We start from the raw sequence: 17,773 nt of genomic DNA, 5'->3' as shown, positions 1-17,773 counted from the left end.
CATTAATATGATATTTTGCGTTTTTGTACTAAGTCTTTGCAATCCAGTGTGTAGTTTATACTTCTAGCACATCTCAATTCAGATACTACATTTTCATTAGAAAAACTTGGTCTGTATTTAGATGTCCTAAAATATGCAGTTGCAAATGTAGATTCATACCCCAAGTTGTTCCAAATATACTTAAGAGTTGCAATAATGAATTGTTCATTTTAAAATTTCATTTTAAGTGAATTAAAATTTCATCGGATTAAGAATTCAGTTCCTCCATCACAGTAGCCACATTTCAAATGCTCAGCAGCCATATGTGGCTAGGGTCCACTGTATTGGACAGTGCAAAGTTAGTTCAAGACCTTTGTGTTAGAGGTGGGGAAACTGAGGCACAGAGAAGGTAAGAGACTTGTCCCAGGGTCACATGAGGACTTCAGCACCAGGATATAGGGTAGTCTGTGCTTGGTCCTACCAGGGCCACTGCTCCTCCTTCCTGAGGGCCTCGGGGTAGTCTGACCAGCAGTTCCTTTTGGGACAGTCATCTCCAATACACTTTTGCCATGTTCTGTCTTTTGAGCAGACTTTCTCCCTTGTGTTGAATCAAAGTCGGCCTCCCTATAAGTTCCATCCTCTGGCCATCCTTAGGGAAGCTGCTGAAATCTGCAGACAGGAATCAAGTCCATCTGGGTTAGCCCTTCCTGCCCCTCCATCATAATTAGTCAGTGCCTCCTCTTCGAATACAGTGCCTATTCCAAAATGGAACAGTCACCTCCTTCATCCTCCAGCATGTGCCTCTGTTAATGCAGCCAAAGGGATTGAATCAAATCAACTCTTTAGTGCCAAGAACATAGATGTTTTTCCCAGATTCCTTTGATGTTTGGGCCTTGAAGGGACTGTCCTCTGGGGGCCAGTTGGGATGTTCTTTCCAAGCCAGAAATGCTGCCTGCCCTACCTACCACATCCCAACCCAGAGGGGCTCAGAGTCGGGACTCTCTTCTCTCCCTCTCTTGCTCTCTCATCTCTCTTACACACACACATGCACACTTGCAGTCACTCACCCCCACTGACCTGAATTTCCATGACAACTGTGGAGACAAAGCCAGATTGGCCCCCCTTGGAGCAGGGCAGGGAAGAGCGGGTGTTTGGGGATGCCTTTTAGGCAGGAAGAAGTATCCTGTGTACCCCAATGGGACAGTGGGGGAGGGAAGCTGACCTTCCCAGGACAATGCCCCACTCTGAGGAGCCCCTCCAACCCCATCCCCTGAGAGACGGGGACCCTGTCAGTGGGATGTGAGCTCAGGGCTTGTCAGAAGTGACACCCAGCATGTCAGAGATGAGGGATGACCTAGAGCACCTATCCTGCCTGCCTCACATGACCAACAGGGACCCTGGCCCTGGACAGGGACTCAGACAGATCTGCAATGGAATCGGGGCCCTGCCATGGACTAGAAGGGGCCCTGGGCAAGTCATTTCATCTTTGGGCACTTCTACTGGCACCATCTATAGGAGGGGGTCTGAATCGGGCCTAAGGCTCAGGGTCACTGGGAGGGTGGAACAATGCACAGCAGACACATGGAGAGAGCTCAGTGAAGAGTGCCTAGCAGTAACCATGACAACCGCCATTTATCCAGCACTTCCTGTGGGCCAGGCACCTGTAAGCATGCTACTGTATCACCAAGTTGAACTCAGCGCTGTGAGGCGAATATGACTACTGTCCCCACTTTGCAGACAAAGACGCCCATCACAGGATGTTAGGTCCTGCTCCAGGACACACCGACCAGCAACGAGCGCAGAATCAGTTTTGAACCCAGGCCTTCAGCTTCTAGAGCTAGGGCTCTAATGCTGCATGGACCTGCCTCCATTGTCCCTCATTTCTCATCTTTCTCTTTCCCTTCTTCTCCCGTCAGGGTCCTGAAGGAAAACCAGGGAAGCAAGGCGACAAGGGCCGGACCGGGGCCAAGGTAGGATCCTCCTGCCATGATCAGCCGTGTCCTCCTCCCTCTCCCCCACCTCCCTCCAGGGGCCTGGTAACAGCCTGTCTTTCCTCGTACTGCAGGGTGCCAAGGGCTACCAAGGACAGCTGGGTGAGATGGGCACCCCTGGAGACCCCGGACCCCCTGGCACCCCAGGCCCTAAAGGGTCCCGGGGCAGCCTGGGACCAACGGTGAGAACTCTCTGGGTGGGGTGGGGAGGGGTCAGGCCTGAAGCAGAGGGGCCCAAAGGCAGAAAGGGAGGTATCGCCTTTCCCACTTTTGGCTGAACACTTTTGGGTGTGCATTGCCCCTCCACTTCTTTTGAATCACGGATCCCTTTGGGAACCTGCAGAAGCTGCAGCCCCTGTCCTGGAAAAGCACACACAACACAGCGTATTGCTTGCAATTTGAAGGGGTCTGTGGGTCTCGTGCAGACCCAGGTCAACAAGCCCTGCTGTTGGGGTGAGGAAAGGGAAGCAGACCCTTGGGCATATGTTTAATTGAACAATGTTTCCCACTGGAAGTGGATTAGTGAGGATCAGGGTGAAGCTGCCGCAGCTCCCTGGGTGACTCAGAGGGGATCCCAGGCCATTGCTGGCCTGCCCTGAAGGAAGGGACTCTGAGGGATGTGACAGCTGCAGCGGGAAGCAAGGGAGAGGGCAGACTAGGATGACGCGGCTTCTCCGAGCTACCAGTGTGTGCTGGTAAACAGCTGTGCTGGTCTGTGGCACGTGCCCATTTCTGTGGTGGAAATGCTGTCACCAGGCTTGAATTCAAGCTACCAACATGACGTCACTGAGTGCGAGGTTGGGAGGAGACACACAGTAGCATTCCATTATCTTGTATTTCTACTGCACAGATTGAATAAACGTGATAACCTCCTGAGCATAGGTAATACATAGAAAATGTAAAATAATTAGGAAGGGGTGAGTTTTAAATACTTGTCATCTTTGTTTTTGATAAAATTGTTTTAACTATCAGTTCATATAATTTAATTTTTCATAGCTGTTCTGTTTAACAACTGGCTCTCATGGGCTCTCACGAACCACTGGAGCCAGGAGAAGGAAGGGCTGGGGGAGGAGGGGAGCTCCAGGGGAGAGGGGATGATGCCACTTGCTCTCCATCTCTCCCTTTGGCCTGGGTTCTGGGCGGAGTGGACGTGCCAGGCGGCTGGGCTGAACTGGGCTGAAGCCTGGCGGTGAGTCCATGCTGCAAGAACCACACTGCATACCAACACCAGTCTCCTCCTCTCGTAGGGTGCTCCAGGACGAATGGGAACCCAGGGAGAACCGGGACTGCCTGGTTACGATGTAAGGAGATCTCACCGCTCCGTCTCTCTGAAACTCTATCCTGCAGGCCTAGGCCCTCTGCCCCCACCACCTCTCAGCCTGGAGGGCAGCCCGTGAGCCATTGTAGATTCATGGTCTCACCTGCCCCAGGGAGCCCTAGTCCCACAGACAAGGGTAGGGGTCAAGGGCCCCTGGTGGCCAGGTGGGCGTGGGGTGGACAGAGAGAGGTCCTCTCTCTCTGTCCTTGATGAGTCCTTCCTCCAGTGCTAGGTGCCCTATGTCCTCGCCTCTGTGCAAGGGAAGGGCCTTAGCCCCTTTTGCATGCACATTAGCACCCCATTAGAGGCAGCTGAACCAAACGCACATTACACCTCTGGGAGACCAGGCCTCAGAGAGGCATGGGGCTTGCTCAGAAAGGGAAACTGAGGTTTGGGGAGGTTAAAGAACGTGTAAAGCTTGTTAAGTTAATGGTGGGATCCAATGACTAAAAGAGATACAGTAGGCAGGTGGGGAGGAAGAGAGAAGAGGGAGAAGGCTAAGGAGTTGGAAACGAAGGGGGTGGGTGCCTGGAACCCACAGAGGAATCCACATGCGCGGTTCAGGCCACAGCCTGGGAAAGTCCGCTGAGGCAAGCATTCCGCCCCTGCCCCTGCTCCGGAGGACAAAGCTGGCTCTCCTGAGATCTTGTCCCAGGGCAGGGCAGGTAGAGTCCCCAACCATCCAAGTGGGCCCTCCCCTTAGAGGTATATCTGGGACCCACATGACACAGCTGGGAGGGGCAGGGCCCAGAGAGGCACGGGGCCTGCTCAGAGTCACACAGCGAGTTGAGGCAGAGCGAGGACCCAGTTACACAGCCCAGTGTCTCCATCTCCAAGTTTCCTATGCTTCATCACTTGGCCCTGCCAAGTCCTCGCACCCCCATGCTCTCACCTCCTGTCTTGTCTTCTTGTTTCCTGCAGGGACACAAAGGCATCGTGGGACCCCTTGGACCTCCTGGACCAAAGGGTGAAAAGGTGGGTGTTTGGTTGTGGGAAGCAGCTGCTCTCTGGTATCTAGGCTGGCAGGGGCAAGCCCCTGGGGCCCTGTGGCTGGGACAGTGTGGAAAGTTCGTGGCAGGCTCACCCCTGTTCATAGCATAGCCAGCAAAGGTGCAGAAGCCATTAGACCTCCATTCAACATGGATGTAGTAGGTATCGTCTCTGTGCCCGGCACCGAAACAAAAACGGACACAGTTCCTGCTCTCCTGGGGCTTCTAGTTCAGCAGGGGAAATGGGCTTCAGTCTTCTAATGACTAACACTGTATAATTCCATCATCTCCATGAACGTGGGAATGGAAGCCTTGCTGGGGAAGGAAATGCCCCAGCCAGAGCCAGGGGAGGCCTTAGGGAGGTGCGTGAGGAGTACCAGCATTTCATGGCCAGGAAGCAATGACCGAGGCAGAGGGCAGGCATGTCCATTCCCCAGCCCTTGGCTCCAGATTCGGTAGAGGAGAGGAGCTGTTAGAAGGAACCTTGCTGATTGCTGTGCTCTGCCCCCCTGCGCAGGTGGGGAAGTAGGGGGCCAGAGGTCCAAAGCATCAGGCCTGGGTCACATCCCAAGGCAGTGCTCAGCTGGCCCTGAGACTTACCTCTCAGTCCTACATTAGAGGTTCTGAGTCCCTCCTTCCTTTCCTCCCTCCTCTCCTGATGGCTCAGCTGGAAATTCTCCCGGCAGGAGGCTGCTCCTGTCTCCTTGCCCCGGCTTCCCCAACCCTTCTTTCTTTTGCGGAGTCAGCTCTCCACTAACTGTATCCCGCTGTGAGTGAATCACCCTGGCCTGGCTTGCTGTTCAGCTGGCCCATTTCTCCTTAGAGAAGAACAGATCTGCCGTCAGAGTGAGCCACAGGCTCTGACATCCCACAGGAAGCTGCAGAAAGTGCCATTCAGTACGCAGAGTCCCTCCTCGGCCTTCGTAGTCTGCCAGGACTGGTGCAGGAGGGGTTAACAGACTGTAAAGAAGGGGGAGCCTCCTTTCTGGGCCATCAGCAACCCCAGAAATAGTCCCTGTGGCTGCTGAGAATGGGACCCAAACCCCAAATCTGCCCTAAGTCTGCCAGGGCCTCAGGTGGGCCCCAGGATTCCCTGAGCCTTGATTGCCTCATCTGTTAAGTGGGTGGGTACCTTGGGAAGGCTAAGCATGACATTACCTACATGTCAGCCAGAGGCATTTTCTGACTTACATGGTATTATTAGTTTGCTCACTCATCCAGCTATGCAAAAGGTATTTATGGATTTGTAATGATTTATTTAGTGTGTTCTTGGCCCTGAGCGGGAGGCTGTGGAATAATGCCCTAAAGAGCACAAAAATAAAAATAGTCACACAAATGAATAACCAACTACAAGCTGGGTGGTACTGGCAGAGGAGAGTCGGCTCCCAGGGAGACCCCTCAAAGCACAAGGGCTATCATGTGCAAGTTCTTTCCCTAGGATTTCTCCCTAATCCTCGCCATGACCCCAACAGAAGTATCAGTGTCCCACATGACAGGTGGGGAAACTGAGTCTCCACGATGCTCAGGAACTAGCTCAGGAATAGTGGGAGGGTAGCAGGACCAGGATTCAGACTCGGTCTGATGCAGGCCCTGCTTCCCTAGCTGGAAACAGATGCTTAGATGGACGAATACACTGTTCAGCTTGAAAATCCCTTGTGGGGCGTGTGTCTACAAAAGTGGTGACCAGAGGGATTGAGGAGATGGGATGAGACTCTGGGAACAAGGAGAAGGGTGACGGGGGTTCTTCATCAGCTTTCTGGTGCTAAAAATACATCCTCAAACCACAGCCACAATGTGGGGAGAGAGGGTGGGAATCTCTATAGTCGGCTTGTGGCCCAGACTGTCCCTTGATTCCTGTGTGGGCTTGGCTAAGACCCTTCCTTCTCTGAGCCTCAGTTTCTCCATCTGTAAAATGGGGCCAATGGTCGTAGTGGCATAGGGGTGCTGTATAGATTCTGTGAAACAATGTATGAAGCATACCTCATGAAGTGCCTGGCACATTGAAAATACTAGGTAAACACAGCCCCTTTCCCCAAAGCCTCCAATTCAGTTACCTCCCTCCACGGCGGGACAAAGAGCCACAGAAAGTGGACAGAGCAGGGAGGGAATCCCCAGTCCCTGGGCTACCCTCCTCAGTACAACTGGTTCTAGGCCTGGGGCCAAGTCCCTCCCACCTTCAGCCTCTGCCCACAGGAGCCACAGAGGCCCTGGGCCAAGATGCTGCAGCCGCCAGCCCTGGGGACTGATTCGGGCCTGGGACAGGCTCCAGCCCCAGGCACGGCTCCCCTTTCTTCTGCCTCTCAGGCCTCCCCTTCAATACGTGCAGACAGTGAGGTAGCTCAGGGGTAGCCTGGCTTAAGCCCCCTGCCCAGAATGTACACCCATGGGAGGTGACACCAGTGGTCTGGGGTGGGAATATCCTGGGCCCCGAGGTTCTGCCACTTGCAGTTCCGCACGTATCTTCCTTGCAGCTGGCACATGACGTCCAGCCACCTGTCCTGCAGGTGGACCAGGGCCCAGGGTGGCCTGCCAGGGCCCAAGGACATCAGTTCTAAACTCTGACCACTTCCACGCCACACGTCATCCCTGCTGTCGTTATTACCAACAACAGCGATTTTCACGGCCGTCTACTGAGCCCCTACTCTGTGCAGTAGCGGGCTGAGAGCTGAATGTGTCTTTCCTCCCCAAATCCTCAGAGCAGCGCTACAAGGCGTTACAATCCCATTTGCAGGCAGGAAACTCTCTAATGGACAAGATCCCTGCATTGGCCCCTGCTGAATGTAACCTGGGGCAGCCCAGGGCCTTCTCTGGGGCTACAATCAAGAGTAGGAGGTTCAGCCTCAAGCTGATTCTTGGCCCACGTTCTCCCAGAGAAAGGGACTCTGAATAACAGAGCAGCTCACATCAGCTCTCTGCCACAGTGTCCTCATCTGTAGAATGGGGATAATAATAGTGAGCCTGCTTCATAGGTGGTTGGGCGGACTCAGTGAGTCCCTACGTCCAGCCCGTGGCAGTACCCCTGTATGCCAGCGGTTAGAATTATTGTCATTCCATGCTGAGCGCCACGCAGGGACTTCTGCATCGTTTCATGGAATCCCCACCACTCCCTCACGGGTCTCACCATTGTCCCCTTCACCCCACTTCACCCCCATCCCCCAGCTGAGAAGAAGAGCTCCGGGACAGGAAGTCACCTACTGAAGGTTTGAGCATCTGGTCCTGTGCAAAGCCGGGTGTGACGAGGGTCTCTATTGTGACATGGGTCTCACAGCCTGGGGGTGCCCAGTTGGGGCAGGGTAAATCACACTGTTCTGTGTTCCACAATCCTGGTCCCACACCCAGGTCTGGCTCGGACCCTATGTGTGCCCCCTCCCTCTCTGGTTTCAGTCTCCCTGTCTGTAACCCTAAGGAGGCTGGACTTCGTCTCTGATGAAAGCCCTTTTGGCCTCAGTGTGGAGTGTCTGGAATTTTCCAAATTAACCAGGAATACGAGGTTTGTCCTAAAGCTGCTTCTGTATCCACAGGGGGAGCAGGGTGAGGATGGCAAGGCTGAGGGGCCCCCCGGGCCACCTGGAGATTGGGTAAGGCTCCCCCAAATTCCATCCCCTAGATCAAGGCCAAGGTGGAGCCCAGACTCCTGCTGTGTGGGGAGGGGGAGGTTGAGCAGGGGTGAGGTTGCTGTGAGCTCTGCAGAGGGTGTGGCCAGCGAGGCCCAGGTCAGAGAGCCCCTGGACCTGGTGGCCCATATTTGCTGTTGTCCTTGTCATTCAGGGCCCTGTGGGTGATCGAGGAGACCGTGGGGAACCAGGGGACCCAGGATATCCTGTAAGTATCAGAGCTCCTACCTGCTGGCAGCAGTGGAAGTGTTATAAGAGGGCATTCCTCAGCTCCAATCCCCTGCAACCTGGAATCAGAATAGCCTTCACCGGGAGACAAGCCCTTCCTCCCACCATTAGTGGCCAGGCTTGAAACGCAATCCTGTAAAACAGGGCTCAGGGTGTAATTCATGCTGAAAGGGGAAGGATCTGCGACCTTTCCTGACAGAGGGAGAGGGTGAGGTTGGGAGAGAGAGGTCCCTCCCTTCTGAGGCCTTCTGTCTCCCCACCTGTGGCTGGGAATGGCTCTCCTGGCAGCAGCAGTGGACAGAAGCAGGACACAAGCCACTGAATGAGCACCGGGCCCTCACCAGGCTCTTTACCTCCCCTCTATCCTCGCGGGTGGGGTCATTATTTCACCCATTTTGCAGATGAGGAAGCTGAGGCTTGGGGACAATGACACGTGGCTAGAAAGAGCAAGGGCTCCCCAGGGCTCTTCCAGGGTGGAAATTGCCCTGGCCCCCAGCCCCCTGCAAGGTGGGCCCCCTCACCTGTCTGTCCTTGGCTTCTAGGGACAGGAGGGTGTACAAGGCCTCCGTGGAAATCCAGGCCAGCAGGGCCGACCCGTGAGTGCTACTTCCTGTCCTGTCCCCCTCCTGCCCTGAAGAGGGTGGAGCAGCTGTGGGGGAATTAAAGAACTGGGCCTTTTAGAGTCTAAAGAGACCCTCCCTGCAGGAGGGCCTGGGGCAGCCCATTCTGGTTTCTCCTGCCCTGACCCTGGGGGCACCCCCAGAGCCTGCACCCCCAAACCCCTCCCCACCCCTCCCCCTCCAGGCGGAGACTGGCCACCCTCCCCGGGAGAGAATCCTGGGGCTGCCTTGCGTCATCTCACCTTGGTTTGCAGGGGCATCCGGGACCCCGGGGGCGGCCGGGACCCAAAGGATCGAAAGGGGAAGAGGTAAGAGGGCCGGGTGTCCACATGGGAGACTGAGGGCCTGAAAGGGGAAAGAGTGGCCCAAGCACACAGCAAGGGGTGGTAGGGCTGGGAGGGGGGTGAGAAAGAGAAGGAACCACAGGGAGGATCAAATGGACCAGCCAGCCGTGGGCTCCAGCTCCCACAAGGAAACTGCCAATGCCGAGAGCCTCTGAAGCAGGGGAGCCAGTGAGGGACCAGCCCAGAGCAGGGTCAGTGACACTGGTAGGTTCCAAGGCCAGCTCTGCCCCTGGGCTTCCAGGCCAAGGCGCTTGGGCCCATTGGCAGATTCAGATGCTGAGGCCCTAAAGGTGGAGGAGCAGGGCCCAGCCGCATAGGGGCCCATGATCTTCTCAATACCCCTCAATTCTAGAGCTCCTAGGGTTCCTTCTCCAGGCAGCCTCTCTCATGTGCCCCTTGATTTTTCAGGGACCAAAGGGAAAGCAAGGCAAGGCTGGGGTGCCAGGACGGAGGGGGATCCAGGTAAGTAACCCACAGCTGCTCCTCTCCCTCCCGCTATCCTGCCCTCCCAAGGAGTCCTTACCAGCTTCTTGTGTATCCCCAGGGCCTGCAGGGGCTGCCAGGGCCCCGGGGCGTGGTGGGGAGACAGGGTCCTGAGGGTGTCGCTGGACCAGATGGGCTTCCTGGCAGGGACGGTCAAGCAGGCCAGCAGGTGAGCAGGACTCGAGGTTAACAGATGGCATCTCCATTTGAGATGGGGGCAGGGGTGTGCTGCCATGGGCCAAGGGCCAGAGGGAGCAGGTTTGGAAACTTGAATGGGGCAGAACCAACATTCCCAGAAGTTCCCTGTGTGAGCAGTCGCCTCATCCTTGGGACCTGGGAGTGTGACCCTCCTGACTGTCTCTCGTCCATCCTAGTACCCAGAAAGTCGTCTCCTGCCCAGTGGATGAGCTTCTGGTTGTTAAGATCCCTCCCCTTCCCTATTTGCAAGTCCTCGGCTGTTCTTGCCCGCTGGTCAGCCATCCTCATAACACGGGCGGTATGACCATCCTGGAGCTGGACCTCCCGGTCTCCAGCTCCATCTAGAGTCCACCCAGGCTTTGAGCCACCCTGCCTCCTTGGCTGCATTTCCTGAAACATGAGAGACCGTCCTTTGCTCTCTTTCTTTACAGGGGGAGCAAGGAGACGATGGGGACTCTGGCCCCATGGGCCCTGCTGGGAAGAGAGGAAATCCAGGTGTGGCCGGCTTACCTGGAGCACAGGGGCCCCCAGGATTTAAGGTCAGACACTTGTTAATCTACCTAGCCACCCTTCACCCTTTCTGCCTTGGTACTAACTATAATGGTATTGACTGCAATGCTGACGTGGGCACCCATGTCCCAGGGCCTGTGTGAAAATGGAGTCCATATTGTTGACCTTCCTCAGGGGTTCTTGTCCCAAGCTTGAACCTGACTTAAAGGATAGTTTGTCCAGGTGCTATAAATACTGCCCCTCACCAGGGCCTTGTCCCTCAATTGGTTGTTGAGCTGTGCTTGGGCGCCCTCTGGTGGGCTTTTGTGGAACAGTAGATGTTGCTTGCCACTGCGACCCTCCTCCCTCCAAGGCATCTTTTTAGAAAGCTTTCTTGAGCCACATGGTGGGGGAGGCAACCATCAGTCAGTCTGAGCCCAGAGCTAGATACTGAAGGAAGATTGAGATGAATGAATCAGACATGGCTCTTGCCATTCCTGAACTCGAGGTTTTGTTGGGGAGAGGCTGGAACCCTCTGTCAGGACAGCAGGCAGAGGGAGAGGTGGCCTTGGCCGACGGAGGATTTAAAGAGGAATGGGGAGGTGGCATTCTAGCACGAGAAACAGCATGAGTAGAGGAGTGGAAGTGGGAACTGCATGATCTGTTGGGAAGAAACAATTAAAAGGCGAGGCAGTGTGGGAGAGGGAAGAAGTGGGATCTTAAATACCAGAGTAAGGAAAGAGGCTTTCCTTTTAAGGAGGCTGAAGTTTTGAGGCCCCACCAGGCCTGTATTTGAACCCTGGCATCCTGAGAGCTCAGCTGATCCTATGGAATCATTGTCTGTCTCTCCTAGGCACCCCTCCCCCAGAACCATTTCCCCCTTTGACTGGACATTTTGGTGTGTTTCTTTAAGGGTGAAAGTGGGTTACCTGGGCAGCTGGGTCCCCCCGGCAAACGAGGGACAGAGGGCGGAACAGGGTTTCCTGGGAACCAGGGGGAGCCTGGATCCAAAGGCCAGCCGGTAAGTGAACCCCAGGAAATAAACATGTTCACACGCTCATATACACACACAAATACTCATGTTCACACATGTGCGCACACAGAAGCCACCTGCCTGCTCTGTGACAAGGGCAGAGCAATACTCTCTCAGGACACCAGATAGCATCTGAGTGAAGTGGGTGGGAGGAAGCTAAGAAATGAGATCTGTATCGTCACCTCAGAATGAGGAGAGTTGGGTCACAACTAGATAAAAAGCCTTATGACCATGAAAGAAATTGAACCTATAGTTAAAAAGTTTCTCACAAAGAAAACCCTGGTGAATTTAGTAAATATTTCTGGAAGAAATAATACCTACTCACATAAACTCTTCCAGAAAATTGAAGAGGAGGGAATACATCTTAACACATTCTATAAAGCTAGCATTACCCTGATGTCAAAGACATTACAAGAAAAGAAAACTACAGACCAATATACCTCATAAATATATCATGTTTCCCCGAAAATAAGACCTAGCCAGACAATCAACTCTAATGCGTCTTTTGGAGCAAAAATTAATATAAGACCCGGTATTATATTATTATATTATATTATATTATATTGTATCGTATCGTATCGTATCGTATCGTATCGTATCGTATCGTATCGTATCGTATCGTATTATATAAGACCCGGGCTTATAGTAAAATAATATAGCAAAAAATTATAGTAAAATAAGACCAGGTCTTATATTAATTTTTGTTCCAAAAGATGCATTAGAGCTGATTGTCCAGCTAGGTCTTATTTTTGAGGAAATACAGTAGATATAAAAATTATTAGAACAATTTTAGAAATACAAATTTAAGACTGTGTGAGAAGGATAGTACATCTACATTAAGTGAGGTTTATCCTGGGAACGCAAGGATGGTATAACATTTGAAAATAAATCAGTATAATCACCATATTAACAAACTAAAAAGAAAAACAATTGAATCATCTCAGTAGATGCAGGAAAAGCATTTGACAAAATGCAACTCCATTTCTGATTAAAAAAAAACTCTCAACGAATTTGGTATAGAACGTTCTCAACTTAATAAAAGGCATCCATGAGAAACCTACATTTAACATCATACTTAATAGTGAACGACTGAATGTTTTCTCCCAATGTTAATACACAAAGACCCAGGGAAAATTCCCAGAATTAAAAATCCAACTCTGGAAGCAGAGGGCAGGGAAAAACTGAAGAAAGAAGCTAGCTACTCCAGTCTGGTGATTAATAGAGTTGATTAAGGGAAACTTAGTATGAGGCCTGTTTTGGGCAGCTACAAGTCTAAATGGATACCTGTACCACTTGGCAGCCACCAAAGTGTTATATAGGATAAACGGGAATAGTCACAGGTACTAGTACGCGAGTGCTACCAGGTATGAGAAATTACTGTCCATGCTTGACCAGGTGAGGACAACAGCCTATTCCAGGAACCAGCATGAAGTGGAAAGCATGGAAGGGGTACTGATTTATGTCAGAATGAACATCAATTACTATCAGACAGTCTCTAAGGGGGGTTTGTGGGAAGCAATTCCCCGCTTCTGACCCCAGTCCAGCTTGGGGTCTGGCAGCAGTCGTGTCATGGAACAGTCTCTCCTCCACACCCAAAGAGCAAAAACAAATCAAAGATATCTCTTCTCAACATTTCTAGTCAACATAGTACTGGCAGTTCTAGCTAACGCAGTAAAGAAAGAAAAATAAATAAAAGACATTCATATCAAAAAGGAAGAAGTGAAACTTTTCATTTGTCAATGAAATGATTATCTATGTAGAAAAATCCAATGGAAGCTACAGTAAAGCTGCTAGAATAAATGAGTTTAGCAAAATGGCAGGATACCAGCTCAGTATGCACAAATGAATGTATTTTTATACGCTAGCAACAAGCAATTGGAATTTTGAAATCTAAAAATCTAAATACTGTTTACAATAGCATAAAAATATAAAGTACTTAGAGATATCTGACAATAGATACAAGACATGTACATTGAAAACTATAAAGCGTTGCTGAGATAAATTGAAGACCTAAATAAATGGAGGTATTTACTGTGTTCGTTGGTCAAAAGACTCAATATTATTAAGATGTCAATTTTCGTCAAGTTGGTTTATAGATTCAGTACAATCCCAATCAAAATCCCATTGGGCTATTCTTGAAGAAAATAATAAGCAGATTCTGAAGTTCATTTGGAAATGCAAAAGACCTAGAATTACGAAAACAACTTGGAAAAAGAAGAGCAAAGTTGGGAGACTACCAGCAGTTGATTCCAAGATTTATTATAAGGCTACAGTAATCAGCAAGGTATGGTAGGGCCATAAACATACTAATAGATCAAAGGAACAGAATAGAGAGTCCAGAAATATATTCACACATATATAGACAACTGATTTTTGACAAAGGCGCAAAAGCAATTCAGTGAATACAGAGTAGTCTTTTTTAGCAAATGGTGCTGGAACAATTGCATACCTCATACCATGTACAGTAATTAACTCAACATGGATCATATACCAAATGTAAAACCTAACATGGTAAAACTTCTAGAAAAAAGCATAGAAGAAAATCTTTGAGACCTTGGGTTATACGAAGATTTCTTAGATGTGACACCAAAAGCATAGCCCATAAAAGAAAATTTGATCAATTGGACTTCATCAAAATTAAAAACTTTGCCCCTCAAAAACACTGTTAAGAGAATAAAAAGATGAGTCACATACTAGGAGAAAGTACAAATCATGTTTGGTAAAGGACTTATATCTAGAATGTATCAAGAACTTGCAAAACTCAATAATAAGAAAAGCAGCCCAATTTTTTAAAAATTTGGCAAAAGATTTGGTAGACACTTCAAAAAAGATATACAGATGGCATATAAGTACATGAAAAGAAGATCGATACATTACTCATCAGGTAAATGGTCACTAAAACCACAATGAGACGCTACTGCACACCTAGTATTAGGTTGGTGCAAAAGTAATTGCGGTTTTTGCTTTTTTATTTATTTATTTTTTTTAGCCTTTTAAACCACAATTACCTTTGCACCAACCTAATAGATTGGTGAAAATTTTTAAATTTTGTCGGCAAAGATGTGGATCAACTGGAACTCTCATACTCTCCTAGTAGGAATGAAAATTGGTATGACCACTTTGGAAAACAGTTGGGCAGCTTCTTTAAAAGTTAAGCATACATCTACCATACTATCTAGGCCTCTGGGATCGTTCCCATCTGGATCTAGCACACTGCACAACAGAATGGCTGTGTGACTTTGAGCAAGTTCCTGCCGTCTCTGAGCCTCAGTTTCTCATCTGTGAACAGGGCATATTGTGCTTCCCCAGGCTGATATGGGAACATGCCTGTGTGGTGGGTAGTACATGCAAAGCGCCTGGTACATAGCAGGCCCTCAGCTAATGGGGTTACTTCTAGGGGTCATTCCTCAATAATGCTTTTGAGATGGGTTGGGCAGAGTTTGTGGGTCCTTTCATTCTCTTCCTTGAAGACCTGGGAGAGGAGATACTGAGTGTTCTAGAGTATTCCTTGTAGAATCCCTGAGTTGGTCTGTGCTTTCTCATCTGACAGAGGGCACAGGTACCTGCCCTCTGAGAGCCCAGGCTGAACTGGCATCGAGTTTGTGAACTGTTCATACTCATTTGATCTTCACATGATAGAGTAGCTGATGTCCCTGGGAGAAGGCAGGCCCAGGGGTCCTGGGAGACTGGCCAGGCACCCTTGTTCTGGCCCCTCTCATCCCATCTCATCCTGTTCTCCCCACAGGGTGACTCTGGCGAGATGGGCTTCCCAGGAATGGCTGGCCTCTTTGGACCAAAGGTACAGATTCCCACTCCACACTGTTCCTGTTGGCGTCCCATCTATCCACCTACTTGTTCATTTCTTCATTTATTTATTCAATAAATATTTCTCAAGCACTTACAATGTGGGTTGACATGTAGCCAGAATCAAGCATGAGCATCTTTTCCACATTCCAGCCAACCCAGGTTCTAAGCCCAGTCCCACCACTTACCTGCTATGTGCCTCAGGCAAGTCACTTGGTCTCTCCACGCCTCAGTTTCCTCATCTATAAAATAGGCATAAGAGCAGTAGAGGATTGTTGTAAGAAGTAACACCAGAGACACACACCACATAGCACAGAGCCTGCACACTTGTACCTGCTAAATAATTGTGGACATTTGTGACTGTTCCTGGGGCCTCTCCAGCAAGGCCTCTCTTGACAAGGAGGCCAAAGGTTGGCCCGACCCTAGGGGTGAGGGAGCTGCGGGGGCCTCTGCCCGTGGCCACTGGGCACAGACAGCCTTCCTCTGCCTCCTGCAGGGCCCTCCTGGAGACATTGGCTTCAAAGGCATCCAGGGCCCGCGAGGGCCTCCTGGCTTGATGGTGAGTCTGCTCCCTCTCTGTCCCAGGGGGACAGTCAGCCCAGGTCCAAGGCTGGCCAGCCATCGGCCAGGGGGATGTATGTCCTCCTCCTCTTCCTGCTCCTTCAGTCCTGAGCCCCCCTCTGCCCATCGTCTTCCCTCCACTTCCACACCTTTGCCTATGCTATTCCTGACAGCTGGGCTGCCGTCCTTCCTCTCTTTCAACTGCTCTCTCCCCCCTCCACTCTTGTAGCCACCCCAAGAAACATAAGGGGCTGGGGAGGTCTCCATTCTGTTCCCTTGGGACACTCAGGCTGCCCTCTACCCTCCTTTCCCTGTGACTATTCCCCAGGCCCTGGGACAAGGACACACAAGTGTCTCTCTCTCCTTTAGGGAAAGGAGGGCATCATTGGGCCTCTCGGAATCCTGGGACCTTCAGGACGCCCGGTATGTGTGGGAAGTTGGCCAAAGACTGCTGGTTCCCCTTCCTGGTGCCAGATTGTCTCTGTGACCCAGGGCTAGCCTGAGCCTCAGTTTACCCATCTGAGAAATGAGGCTTCCTTCTGAGCCCTCTCTCACTGGGCCATGGTTTATTGCAGGGTCCGAAGGGTGACAAAGGTAGCCAAGGGAACTTGGTAAGTGGATGGGTTGGGGGGCAGTGCTACAGGGGGTGGAGGAAGGAGAATTCCATGTGGGGGAGCGTGGCTCAGCCCTGGTCCCCTAACTCTCTCTCCCTGCTTCTGTCTTCCTCCAGGGATGGCAAGGTCCGAGGGTGAGTGGGCTGGGGTGCGAGGGCTGGTGGGAGGGGGAGTGGGGAGGCGGGCACTCTGTACCCATCTGTACCCATCTATGCCAGGGTCACAATCGTCCTTGGGTCTTAGGTCTGCTTCAGGAGGCCTAGGGTGGGGAGAGATGAAGGCCTTTGACCAGTGCCTCACTGTTCTCCTCTTCCTCCAGGGTCCTCCCGGCCCCAGAGGGCGACCTGGCCCACCGGTAGGTAACTGTGTGCTTGGTGCCCATTGAGCTCTGTGCAGGTGGCAGGGTTCCTTTGAAGGAGACCCAAGGCTTTGCCTGTTGACACGTGTTTTGGTCCTGACCTTACAGGACTCTTACGCTTCTTGCAGTATATAGACATCTAGGAGAGTGTAGACCAAGCCTGGCAGGATCAGGCCTCCAGGAGAGCAGAGTCCAGCTTGGCAGGTCCTCTCATGCCCCGAGAGCTCCTCTAATCTCCTGGCAGCGCCCAGGACTCTAGCATCTAGTCCCCATCAAATACTGACCCACACTCTTCTTTTGCAGGGTCCTCCAGGGAGCCCTATCCACTTTGTAAGTTGGAGAACATTCTCTTTTGTCCAGTTGGGTAAGACCTGGGGAAGGGTAGTTTGGCAGCTGACCCCTCTCTGGCCATGGTGGCTAGAACCTGAAGCTGGGCCTGGGGATGCCCATGTCCTTTTGTCACTCCACATTGGACCCTGGACACTGAAACACCAGAAAGAACCCTGAGCCAGGAGGCGGGAAACCCAGGTTTGAGCTGAGATGTGCCCCGGACTGTGAACCCAGGAATACACGCCCAACAGCTGGGCTCCTGGGTCCTGTTCATATACTCGCTGCAGATCAGCTGATTGCTGAGGATTCTTCCACATCAGATTCTGAGTCTAAAGAGGGTGCACACTGGGCCCCTGCGTTCCTCCCTGGTGGGTACTGTGGCCCTGTCTGAAAGCATGCCCCCCCTCCCCAAGCCCTACGATGAGTCCTTCCTCATTTTACCACTGTGCTGATTGGCTGTTAGAACCAGGCCCTGACAGCGTCCCAGGAAGTGGCCAAGGAGAAGAACTGAGTGTAGCAGGAACCCTTGGAGCCACTTGGAATCTCTGCTCTTGTCACCTCAGCTTCTCACTGGCCCTCCTGCATCGTCCACACAAAGGGGATAACCTGGCCTCTCCTCTTCCTTTCCCCTGGTCTTTTTCATCAATAAGGAAGCCAGATAAGCGAAAGTGAAGAGATCCAGGAAAAAACCCTTTCCCGCTAAAGAAAGGAAAATTAGAGGATTTTGAATCTTTTAAATACTAGCCTCATCTACTGAGTGCTTATTGTATGCTAGACACCATGAAAACTGCTTTTCATATATTAACTCCATTTATTCCTC

The 17,773-nt window shown here is 51.4% G+C and overlaps 1 protein-coding gene across 5 annotated transcripts in view; it reads left to right on the top strand.

Moving 5' to 3' along the window:
* Positions 1-17,773, top strand: part of COL27A1 (collagen type XXVII alpha 1 chain) — a 135,744-nt gene that overhangs the window by 108,529 nt on the left and 9,442 nt on the right. For 4 of the 5 annotated variants that reach the window (XM_019754574.3, XM_019754577.3, XM_019754578.3 and 1 more), the window contains 19 exons: positions 1,896-1,949; positions 2,045-2,152; positions 3,218-3,271; positions 4,210-4,263; positions 7,799-7,855; positions 8,046-8,099; positions 8,662-8,715; positions 8,994-9,047; positions 9,492-9,545; positions 9,628-9,735; positions 10,196-10,303; positions 11,167-11,274; positions 15,032-15,085; positions 15,587-15,649; positions 16,021-16,074; positions 16,227-16,262; positions 16,382-16,399; positions 16,585-16,620; positions 16,927-16,953. In XM_019754574.3, the coding sequence (XP_019610133.3) occupies positions 1,896-1,949; positions 2,045-2,152; positions 3,218-3,271; positions 4,210-4,263; positions 7,799-7,855; positions 8,046-8,099; positions 8,662-8,715; positions 8,994-9,047; positions 9,492-9,545; positions 9,628-9,735; positions 10,196-10,303; positions 11,167-11,274; positions 15,032-15,085; positions 15,587-15,649; positions 16,021-16,074; positions 16,227-16,262; positions 16,382-16,399; positions 16,585-16,620; positions 16,927-16,953 (1,155 nt within the window). The remainder of the gene's footprint in view (positions 1-1,895; positions 1,950-2,044; positions 2,153-3,217; positions 3,272-4,209; positions 4,264-7,798; positions 7,856-8,045; positions 8,100-8,661; positions 8,716-8,993; positions 9,048-9,491; positions 9,546-9,627; positions 9,736-10,195; positions 10,304-11,166; positions 11,275-15,031; positions 15,086-15,586; positions 15,650-16,020; positions 16,075-16,226; positions 16,263-16,381; positions 16,400-16,584; positions 16,621-16,926; positions 16,954-17,773) is intronic. The other variant, XR_002139439.3, reaches the window with a different exon arrangement.

Source organism: Rhinolophus sinicus, chromosome 16, assembly GCF_057876585.1.
Source record: "Rhinolophus sinicus isolate RSI-liver-muscle chromosome 16, RSI-T2T, whole genome shotgun sequence".
Taxonomy (NCBI): Eukaryota; Metazoa; Chordata; class Mammalia; order Chiroptera; family Rhinolophidae; genus Rhinolophus; species Rhinolophus sinicus.
The sequence above is the reverse complement of the archived record's forward strand: the minus strand, read 5'-3'. Positions and strand labels throughout refer to the sequence as shown.